The sequence below is a fragment of the Dromiciops gliroides genome, chromosome 4, assembly GCF_019393635.1.
Source record: "Dromiciops gliroides isolate mDroGli1 chromosome 4, mDroGli1.pri, whole genome shotgun sequence".
Classification (NCBI taxonomy): Eukaryota; Metazoa; Chordata; class Mammalia; order Microbiotheria; family Microbiotheriidae; genus Dromiciops; species Dromiciops gliroides.
Genome location: NC_057864.1, coordinates 435,032,425 through 435,056,601, shown reverse-complemented (window position 1 = coordinate 435,056,601; position 24,177 = coordinate 435,032,425). Strand labels below are relative to the sequence as shown.

Sequence of the window (24,177 nt, the reverse complement as noted above, 5' to 3'; positions counted from 1 at the left end):
TTACTGATTGGGTAGCTCTTTCTGATTCAATGACCATTCTCTGTTTCTATAATCCATCCTTCTCCACTTGCTGCATCATGCCAAAGGAGGAAGGAAGGAAATAAGCATTTATTAAGTGCCCATGATGTGCCAGGCACTGTTCTAAGTGCTTTACAAATATTATCTCATGTGATCCTCACAACAACCCCATGAGCTATTATTATCCAATTTTATACTTGAGGAAACTCAAGTAGACAGAGGTAAAGTGACTTTCCCTACAGCTAATAAATGTTTGAGGCTATATTTGTATTCTGATCTTCCTGACTCCAAGTCCAGTGCTCTATCCACTGCATCCCCTGACATTTTTTTCAGCTCTGAGGCAGCACATGTAGCCCTACAGAAAGGACCTATGGCAAATGTGTCACTGGAGGGAACCTAGCTCAAAGGCCAACACTGGTGCCACAGGAAGTGACCTAATGTCTAGCAGGCTCTATGGGGATATTCTAGCCAGAGCCAATGAGGGTAGAGGTTCCCCTGATTATATACCCATTATACCTGGATCAAATCAAGAATTCAAAAAAAGGGTAACAGGGAGTAGGTCTGATCACATACAGTCCTTGTTTCCAAATGAATTCTGGACTCTCCGTGGTGAAAATCCTCTTTTCATACCTATAAACTAAAATCAGATAAAGCATGTGTAGCTGTTTGGAAGTCAACCAAAAGTAGACAGGAGAGGGGTAAAGTCCCTCAGAAATATTAGATTGAAGTGGAATGAGGATAAATATCTGTACCAGCGGCTGAAAGAAAAAAAAAATTAAGTGATCTATTGAACTGGCACATACCTTGCCTAACAATGCTAATTGGTTCTGAGAAAATACAAGTGTGTTTATTAAATAATAAATGATGTGGGGGGTAGCTAGGTGGCACAGTGGATAAAACACAGGCCCTGGATTCAGGAGGACCTGAGTTCAAATCCAGCCTCAGACACTTGACACTAGCTGTGTGACTCTGGGCAAGTCACTTAACCCTCATTACCCTACAAAAAACAAACAAAAAACAATAAATGATGTGGGTGATGGAATCAGTTTCATCCCATAGAAATCTTATTATAAATGGATTCAATCTAGAAACTAAATCCAGACACCTAAGATGGTTATTGAAACTAGAGACTATCTGATTGTTATAATAATATAATAATACAAATTCTAGCCTTTCCTCAAGCCCCTCCTAACAATTTCTACCTTCTCTGGTCTAGAGACTCAGAGGGCACCAGCTTTGTGGGCACTAGCTGGGTGAATTGGAACCCCACATATGTCCCGCTCTGGAAAGGAGATGCCTCTGTAGGTTCTCTTTTAGGCTCTGGCAATCTCAACGCAGTTCTACAGCATTAGTTTTTAGCCCATCTTAATTCTTCTTGGAGCTGCCCCCCACATGTGTTTCTAAGTTCTAAACTATTCTTGCTGTTGCAGCCCAGTTCTGGGGACGAAAAGGCCCAGCAATCATCTTTAGAATGACTCGATGCTGCTACTTGCTAATCTAAGATCTATTCACTATTTGGAAAGATGTTACCATGGGGATTCATGTTTTCTTATTATGTATTGACACTTATTGGGAAGCAAAGTTAGTTGGGGCAATGTTATGTAGGGTAGACTTACCAGCATTGCCATTCTGAATTGTCAAGTTATACTAATTTCAACTGTATTATAGTTCATTTTGACTATATCTTTTTTTTTAATTGAACAATTTGGCAACTCCTTTAATTTTTAATTTAAAATTATTTATTTTATTCTGAAATCAAGAAATAAAATGAGCATTTCCATAACATAATAAAATAGAAAAAAAAGATGATTGTACATGAAACTGCAAATCTGTTACAACTTGCTATTCCTTTTAAATATATATAATAAAGTTATCAGGTAACTTGTTTTTTCTTTTTTTTCTTCCCTCTCCTTTATCCCCCTGCCCTAGAGATGGCTACCATTAAGCACAAATATGTATATATGTAAAACAATTCTATATAGACTTCTATATATCAGTTCTTTCTTTGGATACAGATAGTGTCTTCCTTCATATATTCTTTTTTTTTTTTGGTGGGGCAATGAGAGTTAAGTGACTTGCCCAAGGTCACACACCTAGTAAGTGTCAAGTGTCTGAGGCCAGATTTGAACTCGGGTCCTCCTGAATCCAGGGCTGGTGCTTTATCCACTGTGCCACCTAGCTGCCCCCCCTTCATAGATTCTTTGTAGTTAATTCAGGTATTTGAAATAGTCAAAAGGACTTATTTACTCAAAGTTGTTCTTAAAGTAATATTGCTGTTACTGTATATAATGTTCTATTGGCTCTGTTCATTTTGCCCTTCATTATCTCCTGGAAGTCTATCCATGTTTTTCTAAGATCATAGAGTTCATTATTTCTTATAGCACAGTAGCATTCCATCACAGTCTTATACCCTAATGTGTTTGGCTATTCCCCAATTGACCATGTCTTTTAACAATTTGCAGCCTAGATGAAGAGGGGACCATGTCAGTGGACTGGAATGAATGGACAAGCTATTTTTTATTTAATACAATAGCAAATTATGAGGAGATGATCCAGTTTTGGAAACATTCCACTGTAAGTATGCTGTACGACTTGGGTATATTGATTTGCCTGGTAGCTATATGTGAAACTTTGGACATTCTGAGAATAATCATAACACACACACACACACATATATATATATATATATGTATGTATGTATAAATATACATACATATATATACACACACATATTTATATACACATACCTACACAAACACACATAAGTGTTTGTGTAGGTATGTGTATCTCTCTCTCTTGAAGGTAGAAAAGAGCATTAGCTTCGGAGTCAGAGAACACAGGCTTAAGGCTAGGATCTGTCATTTTTATCTTTGTGACTACTGGGTCTTAGCTTCATCATATACTAAATGAGAGAACTGGACTAAATGAATTCTAGATGCCTTCCAGCTCTAAATTTACAATCCTGAGGTTTACAGAGCATTTGGCTTGCCTAACAAACATGGTCCTGCTCATTCAATAGGGAATCAGTGTGATAGATTTCTCTGTGCCACTATGTACAAAGTATGCTCAGAGCTCCTTAAAGCAGCACAAACATCACAAATAAAGTACGCCTTTCCAGCTGGATCCGGGGTCATAGAAAGATCTCTCAATTAGTAGGTAGACTGTTTTTGATTTCTAGCTCTAATAATAACTCTGTGAGCTAGAGCATCACTTTTTCTACTATTGTTGGCTCAAGCACCTAATGGCTGTGTTCCCTCCACTGTTAGGTGCCAGTGACTAGCACAGCAATTCCAATTACCCACTTAGCATCAATCAGATTTTATAAAAGGGTATTTACCTCAAGGATGTGTCAATACCAAAAGTAGAAACATTTCCTCCTAGTGACTCAGAGACATGCTCTTTCCTATACAAGCATGGTTTTTAATGAGTAGACTCACTCTTAGCAGTTTATATATAGCATCAGTTCCATCATGTTCATGTCCAGATGTAGCATGATTGCCAGATGTGTCTTTGTCTTAGATATTCCTAGGTTGGGTCTAAAAGGTCACTTCTTGCTCCTGTGGACACCAGTGCTTGTTTGGTTGCAAAATATAGACACTTGGGATGTCAGGTTTTCCATTTGCTCACTTAACCTCCCAAAACACACAAAGATTGGAGCATTCAGTCTTTTTACCTAAAATAGAAAATAAAAATGCAGAGGCTAAGGACTGAGGCCCATTTTTCATGGTCTAGAAGCTGGCCTCTACCCTTACAACACTAAATTTCAAGATGTCATTGGCAAAAAAAAAGTCCAACAGCATGCAAAGAAGCTAAAGCGAATGTCTGAGGCTTTCTAAAGCCTTCTTTCTTTTTCAATTTTTTGGGGAGGCAATTGGGGTTAAGTAACTTGCCCAGGGCCACACAGCTAGTTAGTGTCAAGTGTCTGAGGCTGGATTTGAACTCAAGTCCTCCTGAATCCAGGACCTTTATCCACTGTGCCACCTAGTTGCCCCATTCCTAAAGCCTTCTTAAAGACATCTTCAGTTCTTGTTCAACAGAAATCAATTGAAAGCTTGTACAAATCACGTGATGAGCATATTAGTAATAGTTATAGAATGTTTATGTATGTTCAATGTCTCCCCCAAGGTACCTTTATTAAACATCATTACAACTTTACTAGAAGCAGACTCTCTAGCTTCTTCCATATGAGGAATTTGTATCACCTAGGCATACTGATGTATTCTCTGCATGCATCAGCACCCTGTTTCAAAGGAAAATGGACCAAAATTATCTGATCAGAAAGATACTCTACAGACTCCCCAGAGTTCATGGAACAACAGTTAACAACCAGCTTCACACACCAACACCTGAATTGTATATAAACCAAAGCAACTGATATAAAAAATAGAGCAAAAATAATAGGTCTCCCAGAACAACGTCAAAAATCTGGATACCATATGACTGGAAATAAAATCAGGTAAACTACTAAGAACTTTTCTAGTCAGATGAAAAAAAAATATGAGTAGATTGTTTCTTGAAAATATAGTTAACAGTGTTGTCTAGTGGCCAATGTTGTGAAACTTAGCTTCTCTGAATTAAGTTAACATGGTCCTCAGGTGATAGACTGTCCCCAGGACATAACCTTTCCAGCCTGGAAGAACTTCTTATAGCTTGAATTCTCCTGGTGTAGTCTTGAGAACATAGAGGTCACCTCCATTCTGCAATAAGGCACTAGAACAGAATTCAAATGGAGATTGTAATTGCTGTTCATTCCAATCCCATCTGAATGGATATTGCACTGTTTAGTGTCTGAATGGGTTATTTAAAACAATTTGTGCTTAACAGATTGCTTCCATCCTAGGAATAATTTGGTCTTAATTAACTTCAGGGAGATTACATAAATTGGCACTTCATTTTAAAATAAGAGATAGAATCGTATCCTGGGACAACCTATTTCTAATTCTAATGTCATAACATTCTCCTTTTTACTTTTCCAGATAATCGACATAGGGGAGAGTTTATCTATTCCAGATGAATTCACCGAAGATGATAGAGTCTCTGGCCAGAGGTGGAGACATGTGTTGGCAGGAATGGTAGCTAGTGCCATCTCTCGAACATGTACAGCTCCGTTAGAACGTCTGAAGGTCATAATGCAGGTGAGTACATGGTTCACAGATGTTTGCTGCTTTTCAAAGGAATAATTTCCATTTATTAGAAATATTTCTGCTAAAAGGAGCATGGGCAGGTGTGTCAGAAATACACTTCCTTGCCAGTATCTAATCAGGCTCTCAGAAGTCATGATTAGAGCTATATTTGTTAATCATCAATGATCATCAAGGGTGTGGGGGTCCAGGGATGCTTGAAGCAGATCTCTAAAACAACCTAGGTCAGCCATCAGGAGCTCTCTTTTAAAGGTGTTACAACTGGGCTACAATCTAGCAGTGCTGGGAGCTTTTCTGATGCCCTCCATCGAATCAATTGCCTTTTTTAGTTGCTTTAGTTTCATTAACAGGGACTGTTTGTAATTCTATAGCTCAGACGATTGCATCATCCCTCAGATGATTTGTTCCTGGAGTGCCAAGGAGCCCTTCTTTGAGTAAGTCTGCTGCTTCATGCCTCCTCCTCAAACCCAACTTTTCAGCTCTGGAACCATAATCTAATTAATATTGCCACTGCTACTGACAGTATATTGGCCTGTTCCCCTATGATGTTACTCAAAATCCCTGTGACTTTTCAAACTAAAATTCCACCACCCCTCCCTGACATGACTACCACTTACATATGTTATCTTGCTCAATGAAATGTATATTTCTTAAGGACAGGAGCTAATCCACTTTTCTATTTGTGTCCCTAGCATAGTGCTTGGCACATAGTACCTAATACATGCTTTTTCATTCATTCATTCATTCATTCATTCATTCATTCATTCATTCACTCACTTATCCATCTACCCATCTATCCATTCACTTTGCTGAATTAGATCTGGAATTGGCACAGGATACATGCCTCTCTTTATGGTCTCTGGGAGAGTAGGGACCCCTAAGGTAGATCCTGGTCTAGGGCTATCAGTGGGGTTATCCAAGAACAAACCAGGAAACTGAGCCCATCAGGTTTGCTTGAAGTGATGTTTACTGATAAGAATTGTCCCAACATTAGGGAGACAGTGTAATCAGGTTCAGAGGGTATGGGGGATGGACACATCAGGTGGTAGGGATTCTCTTTGGAGTTCTAATGTCAATCACAAGTTGCTTATTGGACATTTCAGACTGAATGTCCTATGGGCATCTCGAACTCAACCTGTACAAAAGAGAACTTGCTGTGATTTGTCCCCAAACCCACACCTCTTCTGAACTCTTTTATTCCTGTCAAGGATACTACTATCCTTCCAGTCACCGAGGTTTGAAACCTCAGTATCCCCCTCAACTCCGCAGTTTTATTCACGCCAGTAGAGAACCAGTTACTAAGTCTTTTTTTTCTTCAGAAATATTTCTTGCATACATTTCCTTCTTTCCATTTCCACAGTCACCCTCATTCAGGCCTTTATAGCCTCTTACCTGGACTATTTCAATAGCCACCTAATTGGTTTCTCTGTCTAAAGTCTCCCTCTCCAATCCATCATCCACACAGCTGCTAGTGATGTTCCTAAACAGAGCGTCTGTCCATGCCGCTCATCAACTCAATACATTTCAGTGGCTCTCTATTACTTTTAGTATCTAATATACATATCTCTGTCATTGAAAGCTCTTCACAATCTGGCCTCTTCCTATCTTTCTGATTTTTTTTTTTGGCGGGGCAGTTGGGGTTAAATGACTTGCCCAGGGTCACACAGCTAGTAAGTATCAAGTGTCTGAGGCCGGATTTGAACTCAGGTACTCCTGAATCCAGGGCTGGTGCTTTATCCACTGCGCCACCTAGCTGCTCCCTCTCTTTCTGCTTTTCTTATACTTTATTTCCTTCCCTGTCATGTTGGCCTTTTTAATATTCCTCACAAACGATGGTCCTGGTATCAAACACTCTAGTTATCTAGGTAGTTCACTGGATAGGGTGCTGGGCCTAGACTCAGGAATATCTGAGTTCAAATCCAGCCTCAGACACTTACTAGCTGTGTGACCCTGGACAAGTCACTTAACCTGATATACCTCAGTTTCGTCGTCTGTAAAATAAGCTGGAGAAGGGACTGGCAAACCACTTGGTCATGAAGAGTCATACACAACTGAAAACAAATACACAACAACAAAAACAACATCTAGTGACCTCACTGCTGATGTGGATGGAGGGGGAACTCAATGACTAACCTAAGAAAATGGGAAGGTTGGTGACTGAGGATGACTAGAAGGATGTGTCATTTGACATGTGTCATTTAGGGGTTCTCTGGATCCAAAAGAAACTTCCCTGACCAATTGCAAAGTTTGTAATGTAGGTGTTTACATCTTGGAAATCAGTAAACTCTACATACAAATCAGGGCTTGATTTATTGTTTTGTTGATTGTCTCTAGACTTAAGAAAATGGTGGAGAAAATGTTAATAATGCAGATTAAACTTAAAAGTGTTTCCTGAGTAATTTTTTTGGTAGGGGAGGGGAGAACTAACATATTGTCTTTGTAAGAATATTAACAGAGGGGCAGCTAGGTGGCACAGTGGATAAAGCACCAGCCCTGGATTCAGGAGGATCTGAGTTCAAATCCAGCCTTAGACACTTGACACTTACTATCTGTGTGACTCTGCGCAAGTCACTTAACCCCAATTGCCTCACTCCCCCCACCCCAAAAAAGAGAATGTTAACAGAGGCTCATGCTTAGAATGAGCTTTGACCAGTGTGAAAAACCAAGAATAAAAAGGGCATTTTTTCCACCTGATCCTCACTTTGGCAAAATTTTGAGCCCTCCTGGTTCAATTTGGCAGTGTCCCTTATAAAAGGTGGCACCCTGATCTAAACTCTATACTCCAGATGTGATCTGAATCGGGAACACTGCAGTGAAACTATTTCTCTCAGCTGCTCTGGACACTATTGTCTATTTTTTTAGCTGAAGGTCTCATTAGACTTTTTGTCTGCCATACCATAGTATTAAATCACATTGAATTTGCTGTCCATGATGACTAGCTTTATCCTGCCCTATGACTTCAGTATAATTTCTGCCTTTGGCTAATAAGACAGAAAAGAAAAACGATAGATGCTGGAAGGGATGTGGAAAAATAAGGACACTATTGCACTGTTGGTAGTCTGTGAACTGATCCAACCATTCTGGAGAGCAATGTGGAACTATGCCCAAAGGGCTATAAAACTGTCTATAACTTTTGACCCAGCAATACCACTACTAGGTCTGTACCCCAAATAGATCAAAGAAAAAGGAAAAGGACCTATGTGTAAAAAATATTTACAGAAACATTTTTTGTGGTAGCAAAGAATCGAAAATTGAGGGATGCCCATCAAGTAGGGAATGGCTGAACAAGTTGTGATGGAATACTATTGGGCTATAAGAAACTATGAACAGGAGGCTTTCAGAAAAATCTGGCAAGATTTACATGAACTGATGCAAAATGAATTTAGCAGAACCAGGACAACATCATACATAGAAACGGCAAACTGTGAATAACTTAGCTATTCTTAGCAATATAATGATCCAAGATAATTCTGAAGGATTTATGAAAAATGCCGTTTACCTCCAAAGAAAGAACTGATGGAATATAAAGGCAGATTGAAATGTTCATATATATATATATATATATTTTTATTTTGGCCCGCATTTTTTTTGCACCATGGCTAGTGTGAAAATGTTTTGTATGACTGCACATATATAATCTGTATCAAATTGCTTGCCTTCTTAAGGAGAGGAGAAGGGAAGAAGAAATTAAAAATTTGTGTTGACTTGTAATTGAGAAAAAATAAAAATTAAAAATATGATTTCTATTTCCAATAATAAATTTTCTGACAGAGTATATACAAAACATACTTCTTAATAGAGCCATTTGTGTGTGAGTCACTCTCTAGAAGGAAAAGTCTAAGCTCAGCTAAAGCTACTTTCATTTTATGACTCACTGCCACATTGCTAGCTTCCAAGGTTATATGACTTGTGGATAGATTACTTTTATTGTATTTTTTTACAACTGTATATTTCAATCATAACCACCTATGAAGTGGGGTATAATATGATCTCTGCTGGGTTGTTAAACTTGCTAATTTCTTCTTAATGACAATTGTATTGAATTAAACAATGTTTATATTTAGTACCTTTTAAAGTTTTATATATCTCCTGGTGAAAGCTGAAAAGGATATAAATGTAAAGAATGTTGAACAGGGAAGGTGCTTTATAAATACAAGTGCTCTCTAAACAATTACAAAAGAATGTCATTTTATCAATTAATTCAATGTTTTCCTGCATGTCTAGGCTCAAAATTTACCACTAGTGACACTGAATCTCAAGACTGGCTTTGAGAATATGTTGAAGGAAGGAGGCGTCATTTCTTTTTGGAAGGGAAATTATATGCATGTTCTCAGAATTGCACCTGAGACATCAATTAAATACTGGTCATATGAAAAGGTACTGTATTCTTATTGCCTGTGGAATTTATTAACAGAGAATGCTTAAACTTTTTTTTTAATCTTTAGGACTATCCTCACAAAAATGAAGAACATAGTTTTTAATATAAATAAGAATGTCTTTGTTTTTCTCCATAGGCATTTTTGTTAGTAATTATCATTGTTCTCTTTTGTTTTTGCACCAGTTATTTCTTTTTTTTGGGGGGTGGGGCAATGAGGGTTAAGTGACTTGCCCAGGGTCACACAGCTAGTAAGTGTCAAGTGTCTGAGGCCGGATTTGAACTCAGGTACTCCTGAATCCAGGGCCAGTGCTTTATCCACTGTACCACCTAGCTGCTCCCCTTGTTAGTAATTATCACAGATACCTTCCTTATAACACTTCAATATATAATAGGTGATTTTGTGGGTGGGGACACCCCCTTCACTAGTGACAATCACAATTATTCTTTTATGTGCCTTGAGAGATGCTCTGTCCAAAATATTAATCCTCCTTTAGCCAACTTGGTGATTTCAGTGTCAACTTTTAACTATTGTAAACCCCAGTCCCAAAGTCTATTGCCATGTTCTTCTCTCCTCATCGATGGAGAACAACACTCTGTGCCTGTGTGAAGGGCTACACTATCATTTGTTAAGGTACAGAAACCAAGAAGAATTAGTCAAATGACCTTGGAACATCTGATCAGAAACTTAAGGAAGGAGTATTTGAAAATGTTCATCTTTTGGTTTTTGATGAAAAAAAGTTAGCATCTTGAACATTGCTATTATAATGAATAAACTAGCTTATTTTTGTATGACACTTTTATTTTGTCTGATGGTTATGTCAGCAGAAGGTTTTTTTTTTTTAATTATTGTTTAGGGGGCAGCTAGGGGGCACAGTGGATAAAGCACTGGCCCTGGATTCAAGAGGACCTGAGTTTAAATCTGGCCTCAGACACTGACACTTACTAGCTGTGTGACCCTGGGCAAGTCACTTAACCCTCATTGCCCCACAAAAAATTATTGTTTTCAAAAGAAATTCATTGTTTCCTTCTTTATTTGTTCTGTAATGAAAGGAATAGTACATTTTTGCTAATTTACTTTGGATTCAGAATGGGAGCCACATATATATCAACATTGGGAATTTTATTCGATTATCACAACTTGTAGAAATCTAATTAATATGAACCAGGTTAAAAAAAGGCATCACTATAAATGTCAAATTTAATATTATCTTTTAATCAGCACTAATGTTACATCAACATTTCATCTTATTTGTAAAAAGCCACAGGTTTAAGTCTTTATACTTCCTTGAAGTGATAGACAGTACAATTATATTTTTAGTGGATCTAATTTGAAAATTTACATATATCTATACTTGGAAGATCTAACTTTTGCTTGACACTGACAGTAGTTACAGAGCTTAGCCTAATTCCTGAGTCAGAAGCCTTCAACTACTCTTTGGTTCCTGTCTTACATTATTATTAAAAATTAAAAAAAATTCATGTACATATTTATTTATTTTATTTTTAAAGTTATTTTTACTTGACTCCACACAGAATTCAAATAACTTTTCCCAAGGTCTTTTCTTAGTGCCAGAAGAATTTTGCAAAGTCAACAAGTGGGCAAATATTTATTAAGTACCTACTGTGTGCCAGGCTTTGTGCTAAGTACTAAGTCCTAAGAAAGGCAAAAAATAGTCCCTGGGAACACAACACAAAACCAACTGCATACCAACAAACTATGCACAATATAAATTGGAGGTGACCTCAGAGGGAAGGCATTGGAATTAAGAGGGATCAGGGAAATCTTGTAGAAAATAGTATCTTAGCTAACACCTGAAGGGAACCAGGAGACAGATAAAAAAAATTAAAAGATTAGTGTAACTTTTCTTAGCTCTAACAATTGAGAAACAAAGACAATCAAGCAAACTCATAGAAGAGAATGAAATTGCGACCAGTACTTCTGCAGTGAATATTTGAGGAGTAATGAAATTCTATCTGGAAAAGTTTCAAGGTGAGGTGAGGCAAGGATCATTTTTTCAGCGTGTACTACAGTCAGACACTGTGGTAAATATGGGGCGGGGGATACAGATACAAGGAAAAAAAAAGACAGTCTCTGCCCTCAAAGAACTTACACTTTAACAAAAGGGAATGAAAAACAGGAGAGGGAGTGAGGTACCTATTCGGGGGCATGATGTCTGAGTCTGGAAAGTCAAAAGCAAAACTGGGGAGGGAATAATAGTTGGACTGGGCCCCTCCTAAAAATGGAGCTCTCGGGAGGAGCCAGGGGCCTGCATGGCAGAGGGATATTCTAGAATGAGGAGGCCTCAGATGCTGAGGTAGCAAAGATGCAATATCAGCCTATGGAAAGTTATGGGAAAAGCTGGGGTGGGGGCAGGGAAATGAAGGATGGCCTGGCTGGGTCCTTCTTGGAGATAGAGGCCTGAATAAGGATTATCTATTTTCTATTTTAGGTTGTAAATTTGAAATTTGCAGTGTGATACTTACAGGGAGCCAGAGGCTAAAGGAAAATGAAAACTTAGGCGATTTAAGACTTCTCTATCAGCATGCAGGACACTGGGCATTTCTGCATGTACATGTGTTCCCAGTAATGTATACCTACCTTGTACCACTTGTAAGCCGCTTATCCTGGCATTTGTGGCTTTCTGTTGTTTGGCTCCACTTTACCTGTTGGACAGCGTCTCCTTCTATAGCCTGTAAAAGCTTCTAAGAGGCAGAACCGAGGAGGCAGTGCATTCTAATCATGGGAACTGCCAGTGCAAAGGTTTGGAGACAGATGGTGGATGGTTGAGTTTGGTCAGTTGCAAGTAGTTTTGACTTTCCGGAATGTAGGGTACGTGGCGGGAAATAATTTGAAATAAGTCTTGAAAGAGACGAGAAGGCTTTATGTACTTTGGTTGGAAAGCTCTTAAGTACCAACCAGAACTTATATTTGATTCTAGAGAAGGTCCTAAAGATTCTTGAGTAGAGGAGAGACATGACTTTAGGAAATTATTTTGGCAACTGTAAGGAGGCTGTTGTAGAGGAGAGAAAATGAAAGCAGAAACCTTTTTTGGGAGACTATTGTATGGTTGTTGTCCTTCATTCTCAAAAAGGACTGAAATGACATCATTATTTTGGAGTCAAGGTACAGTGTGTCTGATCAGACCAGGATGAGCTCAGAAGGCACAAATAGTCCATATGAAGATTTGGAGTGGAGTTGACCCTAAATTTGCACATCTCACGTTTCTTTTGAGCTCCTGCAATTCTGCTTTGCAGGAGACTATTGTAGCAGTCCAGGTGAGAGGTGATGAAGGACTGAACTAGGATTGTGGCAGTATGAGTGAAGATAAGGAAATGTATTTGAGAGATGTAGTAGAGGTAGAATTGATAAAATTAGTAAACTGATTATGATTAGAGATGCTTGATAGAGGAAAGAGTCAAGTATGATTTCAAGATGAGAACTTGAGTGAATAGGAGGATGGTGATGCCCTCCACAGAAATGAGGAAGCTTGGAGGAGAAGCTTTGTGGAGGGGAGTTAATTGAGGTCTATCTGGAACATGTTGAGTTTGATATGCTTGCTGAATACTGGGGTAGAGACGCCCAACAAGTATTTGGTGATGTAAGACTGGAGTTTGAGAGAGGAGAGAGAGAGAGAGATAAAGGCTAGATATATAAATATGGAAACTTTCTGATTGGAGATGATAATTGATATTGAGGGAAGCTGTTGAAATGACAGAAAGGGTATTGCGTCAGAAGAGAAAAGGGTAAAGGAGAGCCTTATGGAATACCCATGGTAAAGTAATACGTATTGTTGAATTGAATGATGTTCAATTAGGGTACATTTTTTAAAAATGAGAGAAAATGTTTTCATCTTGATTCATTAACTGTTTTAATGAACACTTTACTGGCTTTTTAGTGCTTTACTGGCAACCACTAACACAATGGCCTAATTGTCCTTAGCAGCACTTTTTGTCGTTTTTGATGGAGATGGCTTGAACTTGTGATTTCACTTGTGTAGGGAACTTCTCAGTGAGAGCTTAGGGTCTTGGAGAATTGGCTGAGACACTGAAAGGTTAAGTGAACTGTGTCAGAAGGGGTCTCACCTGGGTCAGAAGTTGAATCTAGGTGGTTCTGACTCCAAAGCCAGCCACCCTGCTTCTCATCAACAACATTGTTTTCAGGTAATAATTTCAGAACCCTTGACAATTACAGCAGGCTGATAGCCTCCTCAGCCTTAATTAGTGTTCCTTATAGGCAGCTAGGTGATAACTTGGCTAGAGTGCTGGTCTTAGAGTCATGGAGACCCAAGTTCATATCTTTCACTAGAAAATTAGCTCAGTGAGTTGGACCCTGTGGCTTCTGAGATCCCCTACAGCTCTGATCTAAGATCCCACGATCACCCTATCTATCACACAGTAGTAATTTGCAACTTTTGGTAGTGGCACAAAGGGCCGGTGTTCAAACCTTATCTTGGGGCAAATGCCTTCACTACAGACATGGTGATGCAGAAGGAAACAACCACAGAATGTTAAGAGTTGGATAAGACTTCTTCAGACACTATCCTCATTCAACCCTGTACCTGACCTGACTCCCCTTTACAATGTACCCAACAAGGGATCATCTGGCTTTTGCTTGAATGGCCTGTGGGCTCGTGCACCCAACATGTTTTATTGGATGCCCCCTCTGACAGATGGGGAAAGGAGGAGACCCAATGGAGGTCCTTTGCTTGATATCCTACTGAATCAAGTGCACAAGCACACAAACCACACACATTCTGCCAAGTGAATGATACTGTCAAATAAGGTGTGGTCTCAAAAACCTCTCCTCCAATTATTGCTGTAAATTTGGAATGTGCTCTCTCTTCTTTATCAGTACTTATGTGCATTTGAATACCTTTATTTACACAGTATAAAAACTTGCTTGCTGCTGAGAGGACCACGATGGGACTTATAGATAGGTTTGTTTCTGGATCTTTGGCTGGAATCACTGCACAGACCTTGATCTACCCCTTGGAGGTCAGTGTCCCCATGAAAACAGCTGGCAGGCCTGTACTTTTAATGCTGATTATGGGTATTTCTTTCACATGCATCCTAGGTTGGGTCTTAGTATAAAGTGAGCATTAGAGCTGTAGAATTTGAAATTCCTGTCATAAGGTGCCACTGTCCTGAGTAAAGCTAGTTTTGCTTTAGGACAAACACAATATTGCATCTATGCTAAGAACATTTCATCCAAGTTGGTATGTCTGTGAATAGACTAAGGGACTTTTCACTGGTTGCTGTGCCTAAGAGTTTTAATAATAATAGCTGGCCACTGTATAGGACTTTACAAATTGTTGTCTTCACAAAAGGCTCTATGAGGTGGGAAGCACAGATTTTATTTCTTCCATTTTGAAGATGAACAAACAGTCTTATACAGCCTAAGTGACTTGCATGACCTATTCAATTACTGGTAAGTTTCAGAGCTTGGCGTTCAACTCTGATCTTCTGCCTCTGAGAGAAATGATTATTACTAACCAATGATGTGGGGAGACTCATTTCCCCCATTTTCTTTCTTCCTCATTTCAAGACCTCAGTCTCTGAAGGTTGAACTAACCTTCTCCAGACCCCACCCAAGTAGGGAAGCCATTGTGTTCTTCAAAGGTTTAGGTGGAGATAAATTCTTTGAATAGATTGCTGGGGTAACTTAAGAAGTAAATGATACAATCAAAATTCAGGTCCAATCCCTCATTGTAATATTCATTTCCTCATTAATTATTAACCGATCAGAGTTGATTGCCATCCTGGGAATACCCTTCTTCCAATGAGCATATAATCTGTAGTTTGCCCTGCCATGATTGTCTTTGGTCTAAGAGAGACAGCCAAATGACCATCCTTTTATTAAAATGCTGGCGTTATTAATAAAGTTATTAAATTACCCACAAATTATGTCTCTCCAACCATTTAAAACACCAACCCCCTAAGCTCAGAGATGCATTACCCTCCCATTTCCCTCAATTCCTCTATTTTGCTACTCTGTTAGATTACAAACTCCATGAGGGCAGGGGCTATAAGTTACCTAATCATAGCTAACATTTATATAGTGCATTAAGGTTTGTAATATACTTTACACATCATAACAATCCTGAGAAATAAGTGCTATTATTTTAACTTCCATTTTACAGAGGGACAGAGAGGTTAAGTGACTTATACAAGGTCACACTGCTAGTAAATGCCTGATGCTGGATTTGAACTGGAGTCTTAATGAATCCAAGTCCAGCATTCTATGCACTGCCTTATGTGAACTTTTGTTTCCCCTAGTGCCAAATGCAATGCTCTGTACAGAGTGCTTTATAAGTGTTGAGTTTTGCTGAATTTCCACTATACCAAGCTGCCTTTCTATAGAAAATCTCTGTATATCTCATCTTAGGACCACTCACATTAGTATACTTAAGAATTGCAGTGATCTGGGTATCTAGTTCTCCATATATATATATGTGTATGTGTGTGTGTGTGTATGTATATACACATATGTGTATACATACATGCATATGCATATATGTGTGTGTGTACACACACACACACACACACACACTCAGAGCTCCTTTTGAAGTCAATGCAACTATAAATAGGCAGGGAGTAGATACTTATCACTTGCATAGTAGACAAATAAATTAAACCTGGATTAGGTGGGTTAATCCACCTGGTGGATTAACAATTAAAAAAACCCTGTATTTCTATGGTGTACTGGATCCCAGTGCTGCCTCTAGGACCCTTGTCATAGAACTTTCTATAATAAATATGATTTTACATTTTTATTTTGTGTTCCCTGGATGGGATACAAAATGGGCCTACCATATTCTAAATTTAGTGTTAGAACAAGATTCCACTATATTTATTTTAAATGTTTTTGAAGTATCTTTTCCTTCTTTGGTGTTTCTTCCTTCTGCACTTTGCTAGTTGTAGCCAATTTATAAACTGGATTCTTTTACTTCAAGTCTGCTTATATTCATTTGATAGTTATGTATTAATTTTCTCTTAAGGTCTACAAAGTGATTTGGTTGTTTCTGCTACAGTTTATAAATGTGGATAAATAACGAGAATTTTCTTTAAGGTATTGCACAGTGAGGGAAATTGGGTTAGATGTGCCACATAAAGCCTTTTTTTTCTTTTCTCTATTTAGTAGTTACAATCCTCCCTGCCCCGCCCCCCCAACTCTACTGGAAATAATGGCAAAAAAGACATCAAAAGCTGATCAATGAAAATTCAATTCCATGTTGGATGGTTATCTATGAATTTTGTACTAATTGTCAAGATAATGTAGTTGTGACATGATTTTGCTTTGGGTAACTGATCAATTGAATTTCATTAATCTAGGTTTTAAAGACCAGGTTGGCTTTAGATTCAACTTCAAGATACACAGGGATGTCTAATTGTGTCCAGAAGATGTTGAAGTATGAAGGATTCAAAACCTTTTACAAAGGTTATATTCCTAATACACTAGGCATCATACCTTATGCAGGTATAGACCTAGCTGTGTTTGAGGTGAGTTTATTTCCAAATTGCGTTTACTACCAATTTGTTGCAAGGAAAATGTGGTCAATAAATAGCTCCTCATTAGTAGAATTTGATCTTACATTACTTCTTTTTTTTAAAGGAACAAAAAAGTAATGGCAAATATTTTCTTACTAAATAGTGAATTGAATTATGGTACTATTTGGGTTTTTTTGTTTGTTGGGTTTTTTTTTGTTTGTTTTTGTTTTTGTTTTTTGCGTGTGTCATTGGTCTCTTTGTCCTGGGGCTACTTGGTTCTGGGATTCCTTGAGAATTATTATTGTTGTTTAGTCGTTTCAGTTGTATCTGACTCCTTATGACCATATTTAGGGTTTTCTTGGGAAAAAATACTGGAGTGGTTTGTCATTCCCTTCTCCAGCTCATTTTACAGATGAGAAAACTGAGGCAAACAGGATTAAGTGACCTGCCCAGGATCACACAGCTAGTAAGTGTCTGAGGGACAGATTTGAATTCATGAAGATGAGTCTTCCTGACTCTAGGTCTGGCACTATCTACTGTGCCACCTAACTGCCCTTCCTGAGAATTACTTGACATTAATGAAAATATTAGACCCCAATTCAGTTATGATCAGCTCAGTCCCACAGGTGATGAAGAGGAAGGCAAAGGGACTTCCTTCAGAAACATAAGCAGTAATAGCTGGTTAGTCCAAGACCCAATTCAATCCCCAAATGGGCCAACTAGGTACATTTTGGACACTGCATTATTAAAGCCAATAGGTTGTCTTAAAAGCAAGTGCTGCTGATTTCAAAGAGAATTTCATGATAGAATACGATCAAATCAGCACAGACCCATCCCCATGATTAGAAAGCCAAAGAATATGCTTTCTCATACCATTTCTATGTTTGAAAGGTGACATATTACTCTTATGGGTTTGTAAAAAGCATTATATTTTGCAGATTTTAAAGTATTCACCATATTCTGGGTGAATCTATTTACTTATTTTGCTTTTTGCCTCCTTTATTCTGCTTTCATTAATGTAAATGAGTTATCACCATTGGTGCTGGGCCACTTTTAGCCTTTTGTCTTTATAATTGAAAACATTTTGCCTTTAGACATGGTGCTTATAAACCCTAACAACTGTCTTTATTGTTGTGCTATGGTGATATATGCACACTGAATAAAGACATCATTGAAATTAATTATTCCACTTGAGAAATTATATATTTTACCCTAGGACACAAGTACAAAGTTAAAATCCCTTCAATAACAGGTAAGGGGAAAAAAAAGAAACTTTCCAGTGATACAAACTTTTGGTTTTTTACATTAAAATTTATTTTCAAACTCAGTATTTCAAAGTAGGTTCTGGGAGATCTGATTTGCAAAGATCAGTCTTTATTTGAAGGTCAGGAAATTGAGGTTTTTTGGTCCAGGCCTAATACTGAGGGTACTCTATGAGGCTCTGGGACTTTGAATTGCATGTAGATGGAATACCTTGACCAATCTTAATTCTAGGAGAGTATATATGGAGAGAAGCAAAATTTATAGTAATTTGGGCCGATGCACATCTGGGTGTTATTAACTTTACTTTGGACTTTGACACATACAGGTTGACCATACAAACTGTGTTAGATGCCTTTGGCTTCTCTTTCTTTGTAGATGAGTTATATTCTATACAAGTTATAGTTTTTTTTTCAAGTTGTAGTTTTAAGGAACAGCCCACCATGTATTCTTTGAAGAGATCTAATTGGGCAGTTAAAAGAGGGTGGGTTGCTGTGGCAAGGTATGTACTTGGCTGAAAGAAGGGGTGTAGTTGATTTACAATTTTCATCCTGTCTAAACTTATACAATGGTTAATGCATATTTACCACTCTGTTCTCTGGCAGCTGTTGAAGAATTTTTGGTTGCGACATTATTCAAGAGACTCTGTAAACCCTGGGATCCTATTACTACTGTCATGTGCTACATTGTCTAGTACTTGTGGTCAGTTAGCCAGCTACCCTTTCACTCTAGTGAGAACTCGCATGCAGGCTGAAGGTGAGTTTTAGCTGAGTGACCCTTTCATATGTTAACATTTCCCTGTAACTTTTTTTTTTTGTTGGTTGTATAGTGCAAGTATCTTCTCTCTCATTCCAATAATGGGCTCCCTGAAATCTCTGTCAGGTTTAAGGGACACTTTAGGTCAGTATCCATTCAAAAACATCCCTCAGTAAGGTTTCTTTTGCCATACCAACCAAAGACATGCATTCAAAGCAAAGGACATTTTAATTGAACAGTTGAGTAAAATAAAAAACAGGGAACATTTCTTTCCATACATGTAGGGGTACCCTTTCCCATAGATTCCTATACCACTGGTGGGAGAGCAACACAAGGAGCCAAGGAACACATATGGGAGAAGACACTTGTGTAAGGAATACATGTAGCCAGGGAAACTTATGCTCCCAGGGCTAGATTCCTGCTAGAAGCCCTTCCCCTGCCCCCCCCCCCCCATGAAAACACTTGTTGCTCCCTTACAGAGCCATTAATGTTGGTTTGGAGATGTCATAAAGATGGTTGTGTTCCCTACTGGGCTATTCTCTCTGCTGTATTGCCACCTACTGGTCCTCTGTTTTGTTTTGACATCTGTTGTTCTTGGCTGGTTAGCTTTCTTTGGGTCCTCTACTACTCTTTCTGCCATCTTCTGGTCCTCTACTGAGTGGCAGGTTGCTATGTTGCCTCTTCATAGCAAAAGGGGGTCCCAGCTGTCTTCAACCTTAGCCTTGGGGGCCATTTCAGCAATTTTTGTGGACCAGAGGCAACTAGTGAGAAGCCCAGATAGTCTATTCCTTTGTTTCTTGGCTAATCTACCTGATCTAGGAACTCAATCTTCTCCCTGGGTTGAGGTGAGAAATTTCTTTTCAATAATTGATTATCACGCCGCTGGTCCTAGTGACTTTTGGTTCTGCATTTCTGTTGCTGTTCTTGTTATACCTGGAAGCCTCTATAGCTCCTTTAATTCATACTGGCTCTTTGAGAAGAAAGAAATGAGGAACTACCCTGTAGGATTGGAGCAAAGATGCCATTTACTTTATTTTTAAAAAGATAATAAACACTTTAAAGTTTTGAATTCCAAATTTTATCCCTCCTTACCTTCCTCCCCTTCCCCTTCTCTGAGGCAGTAAGCAATCAGATATAGGTTATACATGTGCAATTGTGTAAGACATTACCACATCAGTCATTTTGTATAAGAAAACTTGAATAAGAGAAAAAAAAATGAAAGTGAAAAAATAGCATGCTTCAGGCTGTGTTCCATCAATACCAGTTCTTTCTTTGGAGGTGGATAGTATGCTTTATCATTAATCTTTTGGGATTGTCTTGGATCATGGTATTGCTGAAAATAGTTAAGTCATTCATAGTTCTTCATCGAACAATATTGCTGTCACTCAACTTTCTCCTGGTTTTGCTCACTTCACCATACATCAGTTCATACAAGTCTTCCCACACCCTTCTGTAATCATCCCGTTTATAATGTCTTTTATTTTCTTCTTTTTGTGGGGCAATGGGGTTTAAGTGACTTGCCCAGGGTCACACAGCTAGTGTCAAGTGTCTGAGGCTGGATTTGAACTCAGGTTCTCCTGAATCCAGGGCCGATGCCTTATCCACTGCACCACCCAGCTGCCTCCCCCCGCCCCGTTTATAATTTCTTATAGCACAATAATATTCCATCACCATCATATACCATAGCTTGTTTAGCTATTCCCCAATTGATAGGCATTCCTTTGATTCCCAATTCTTAGCCACCACAAAAAGAGTTGCTATAAATATTTTTGTACAAATAGGTCTTTTTCTCTTTTTGGGGATGTCTTTGGAATATAAGCCTAGCAGGGGTATTGCTGGATCAAAGGGTATGCACAGTTTGATAGCCCCTTGGATGCTATTTACTTTAAACAAAATTTTAAAAAGAAAGGAAGGAAAGGAGAGGGAGGAGGGAAGAAGCATTTATCAAGGGTCTGCTATGTTCTAGGCACTGTGCTGAGCAATTTACAAATATTATCTCATTTGCTTGTGACAACAGCCCTATGAAGTAAGGGCTATCATAAGCCTCATTTTACATTTGAGGAAAATGTAGACAGGAGTGACTTGCCCAGCATCACAGAGCTAGTAAATGTCTGAGGAATAGTTTAAACTCAGGTCTTTCTGACTCCAGGCTCAGTGTTCTAGCCACTATATCACCTACCTACCTCAAAAAAAAATTGGCACCTGTTTCTTTTCCTCATTTTTGTCACAGATAACTAAGTTAAAGTCTTCTTTTCTGTTCTGAATAGGCAGTGGGAAGAGACAGATAATAAGTAAAGAATCCATTTTGTTGTACTTTGGTTAAAATGATATCCGCTTTGGAATGGGATACAAAAAAAATCCCTGTAAAAGATCAAGAATAACCCACATAAATGCTAAGATATCACTTTATGAGTCATGTTCCCCTCTGTCTGTGATGGACTTTGTGATAAATGTCTCTTACCTTGGTATAAAGAGTAAAGCACCGGACTTGGAATCTAAAATACCTGGGTTCAGTTCCCATCTCATATTAATTTTATATCCCTGTCAAGTTGCTTAACTTTGCTTCATTTGTAAAAGGAAGATAATAACAATGCCTACCTCATACAGTTCTTGTGAGGATGAAATAAGAAAATGAATGTAAAGTACTTTGCAAAAAAAAAGTATTATCTAATTGCTACCTATCATTATTGTTATGGATATATAGAATATATTAGCATTAGTGGAAAGTACATTTTTAAAAGTTTGATACAAGTTTTAGTAAAAGCTTACATTTTATTTATTTTTTAAGTACAGGGTACTTAAAGACCCATTATGTCAGGAATTTTAGATCAGAGCATTTATCTGCTAGAAATTTGATGATTAACTATAAGGGAAGCTATGCTAGAAAAACCAAGTGCTACATGACAGGAGCCTACAATTGGATTCTGGGATAACGTGTGACATTCCTTAAATTTTGACTACTCATCCCAGACTGCCAAGGAAAAACCCCCATTTCCCTGTATTGGTAGTCCCAACTTGCTTCTCTTGAGCCATTATGAAAATGATAATGCTGGTCTCGAGATGGTTCCTGGCATCCTAGTATAGTTATGTCAATCTAAACATAGCAGGGTGTGACAGCACTGGGGAGGCTGAGGTTGGTGGATCACTCAAATTCAGGAGTTCTGAGCTGCAGTAGGGCTAACGTTAATTCCAGCACCAACATACTGGGCTGAGCACTGGGTAGCAAGGGACCACCAAACTGCTTAAGAAGGGGTGAACCAGCCCAATTTGAAAATGTAGCAGATAAAAGCGTCAATGTTAATCAGCAATGGGGCTGGTCAATGAGTTGCCACTTTGCATTTGTAACCTGGGTGATATAGGGAGACCCATTTTAAAATAAATAAATGGATATATTGATTGATCAATTGATCAGTTGATATCTTTGAGGTGCTTGGAGGACTGGGAAGGCAGAGAATTTTAGATTAGTATACTTAGAAATCATTAGAATGATTAAAATAATTAAAAGGTTATCATCAAAAATGTTACCACTATATATGAATGTAATGGAATACTATTGTGCTGTAAGAAATGAGCAGGCAGATTTCAGAAAAAACCTGGAAAGACTTAAGTGGACTGATGCTGAGTGAAGTGAGCAGAACCAGGAGAACACTGTACACAGTAACAGCAACATTGTGTGATGATAAACTGTGATAGACTTGACTCTTCTCAGCAGTGCAATGATCCAAGACAATTCCAAGGAACTCATGATGGAAAATGTTCTCCACATCCAGAAAAAAGAACTGTGGATTCTCAATGCAAATTGAACCATACTGTTTCTACTTTTTGGTTGTTTTTTTTTTCTTTTTTGAGGTTTTCTTCTTGTGTTCTGATTTTTCTTTTACAACATGACTAATGCAGAAATATGTTTAATGTGATTGTACATATATAACCTATATCAGATTGCTTGCCATCTTGGGAAGGGGGGAGGGAAGGGAGAAAGGGAGAAAAATTTGGAACTCAAAATTTTTGGAAAACTAATGTTGAAAACTATCTTTACATGTAACTGGAAATTAATAAAATACTTTTATGATAAAAAATGTTACCACTATCTAGTAAAATTTGTCCTCATGAGTGACCTAGTTGTGAGTGGGACTCTTTTTAAAAAAATCTTACTAGTATTTTATTTTTTCCAGTTACATGTAAAGATAGTTTTCAACATTAGTTTTCATAAGATTTTGAGTTCCAAATTTTTCTCCCTTTCTCCCTTCCCTCCCCTCTTCCCAAGATGGCAAGCAATCTGATATAGGTTATATGTGTACAATCACATTAAACATATTTCCAGAGAATGGGATTCTTTTTAAGGACAAGGGAGGAGTAAATGCTTCCTTGAAGGCTCTAATGAAATTTTTATACCAGATTTGCCTGATGAATTTTAGTATTATATTCTCTTTCATCACACAGAGTTGTTTAGCCAATTGAGAAGAAACAAACAAATTATAATATTAGGCTGAATTTTTTTCCTTGTTTCTCATTTTCTAGAAACATTGAGAGGAATTCCACCACTGAAGATGATCAGACTGATTAAAATCATAATTGCCACAGAGGGAGTGATAGGATTCTACAAGGGCATCATACCAAATGTTGTGAAGGTGCTTCCAGCAGTCTGCATAAGCTACACAGTTTATGAGAAAACAAAGAGAAGGCTGGGAGTAGTCGAGGTGTGAAATGTTGAACTGCTGTTATTAGCATACTTGCTTAAAAGAATGACAGTTTTTGATGGATTCTTCTCTAAAAATTGTAACGATCTTTGTGAACAGAGTTTATATCTTAGTCCCTCAAGGGAGGAATGTATCAGCTAGCATTTATAACATTTTATTTTAATTTTATATGTGATAAATGAATCTGTTAAAATCCTTTAAAAACATAGAATTCTATTTGCTTTCCTTCTGACTCTCCTTTGAAAAGTAACCTCAGACTTGCACTGGAATGGATTGAAAAATATTCTAGGTGACATTTATATTTATAAAGAAAAGCTGTAAAATGTTTGGTCATTCATACCAATTTGTGTTGAGCCTTTTGTACTTAAATAACATTTAAACCTTAATTTAAAAAATGTTTTATGCATTTTGATGTATTTTAAAACTACCAAGAGAAATC

At 38.0% G+C, this 24,177-nt stretch overlaps 1 protein-coding gene across 1 annotated transcript in view; it reads left to right on the top strand.

Moving 5' to 3' along the window:
• Window positions 1-23,960, top strand: part of LOC122726331 (calcium-binding mitochondrial carrier protein SCaMC-1-like) — a 39,190-nt gene extending 15,230 nt beyond the window's left edge. Inside the window, exons 4-10 of the mRNA XM_043963998.1 lie at window positions 2,481-2,592; window positions 4,995-5,153; window positions 9,384-9,536; window positions 14,425-14,532; window positions 16,870-17,037; window positions 18,891-19,041; window positions 23,560-23,960. Of these exons, the coding sequence (XP_043819933.1) occupies window positions 2,481-2,592; window positions 4,995-5,153; window positions 9,384-9,536; window positions 14,425-14,532; window positions 16,870-17,037; window positions 18,891-19,041; window positions 23,560-23,744 (1,036 nt within the window). The 3' untranslated portion in view covers window positions 23,745-23,960. The remainder of the gene's footprint in view (window positions 1-2,480; window positions 2,593-4,994; window positions 5,154-9,383; window positions 9,537-14,424; window positions 14,533-16,869; window positions 17,038-18,890; window positions 19,042-23,559) is intronic.
• The last annotated feature ends 217 nt before the right edge of the window (window positions 23,961-24,177 follow it).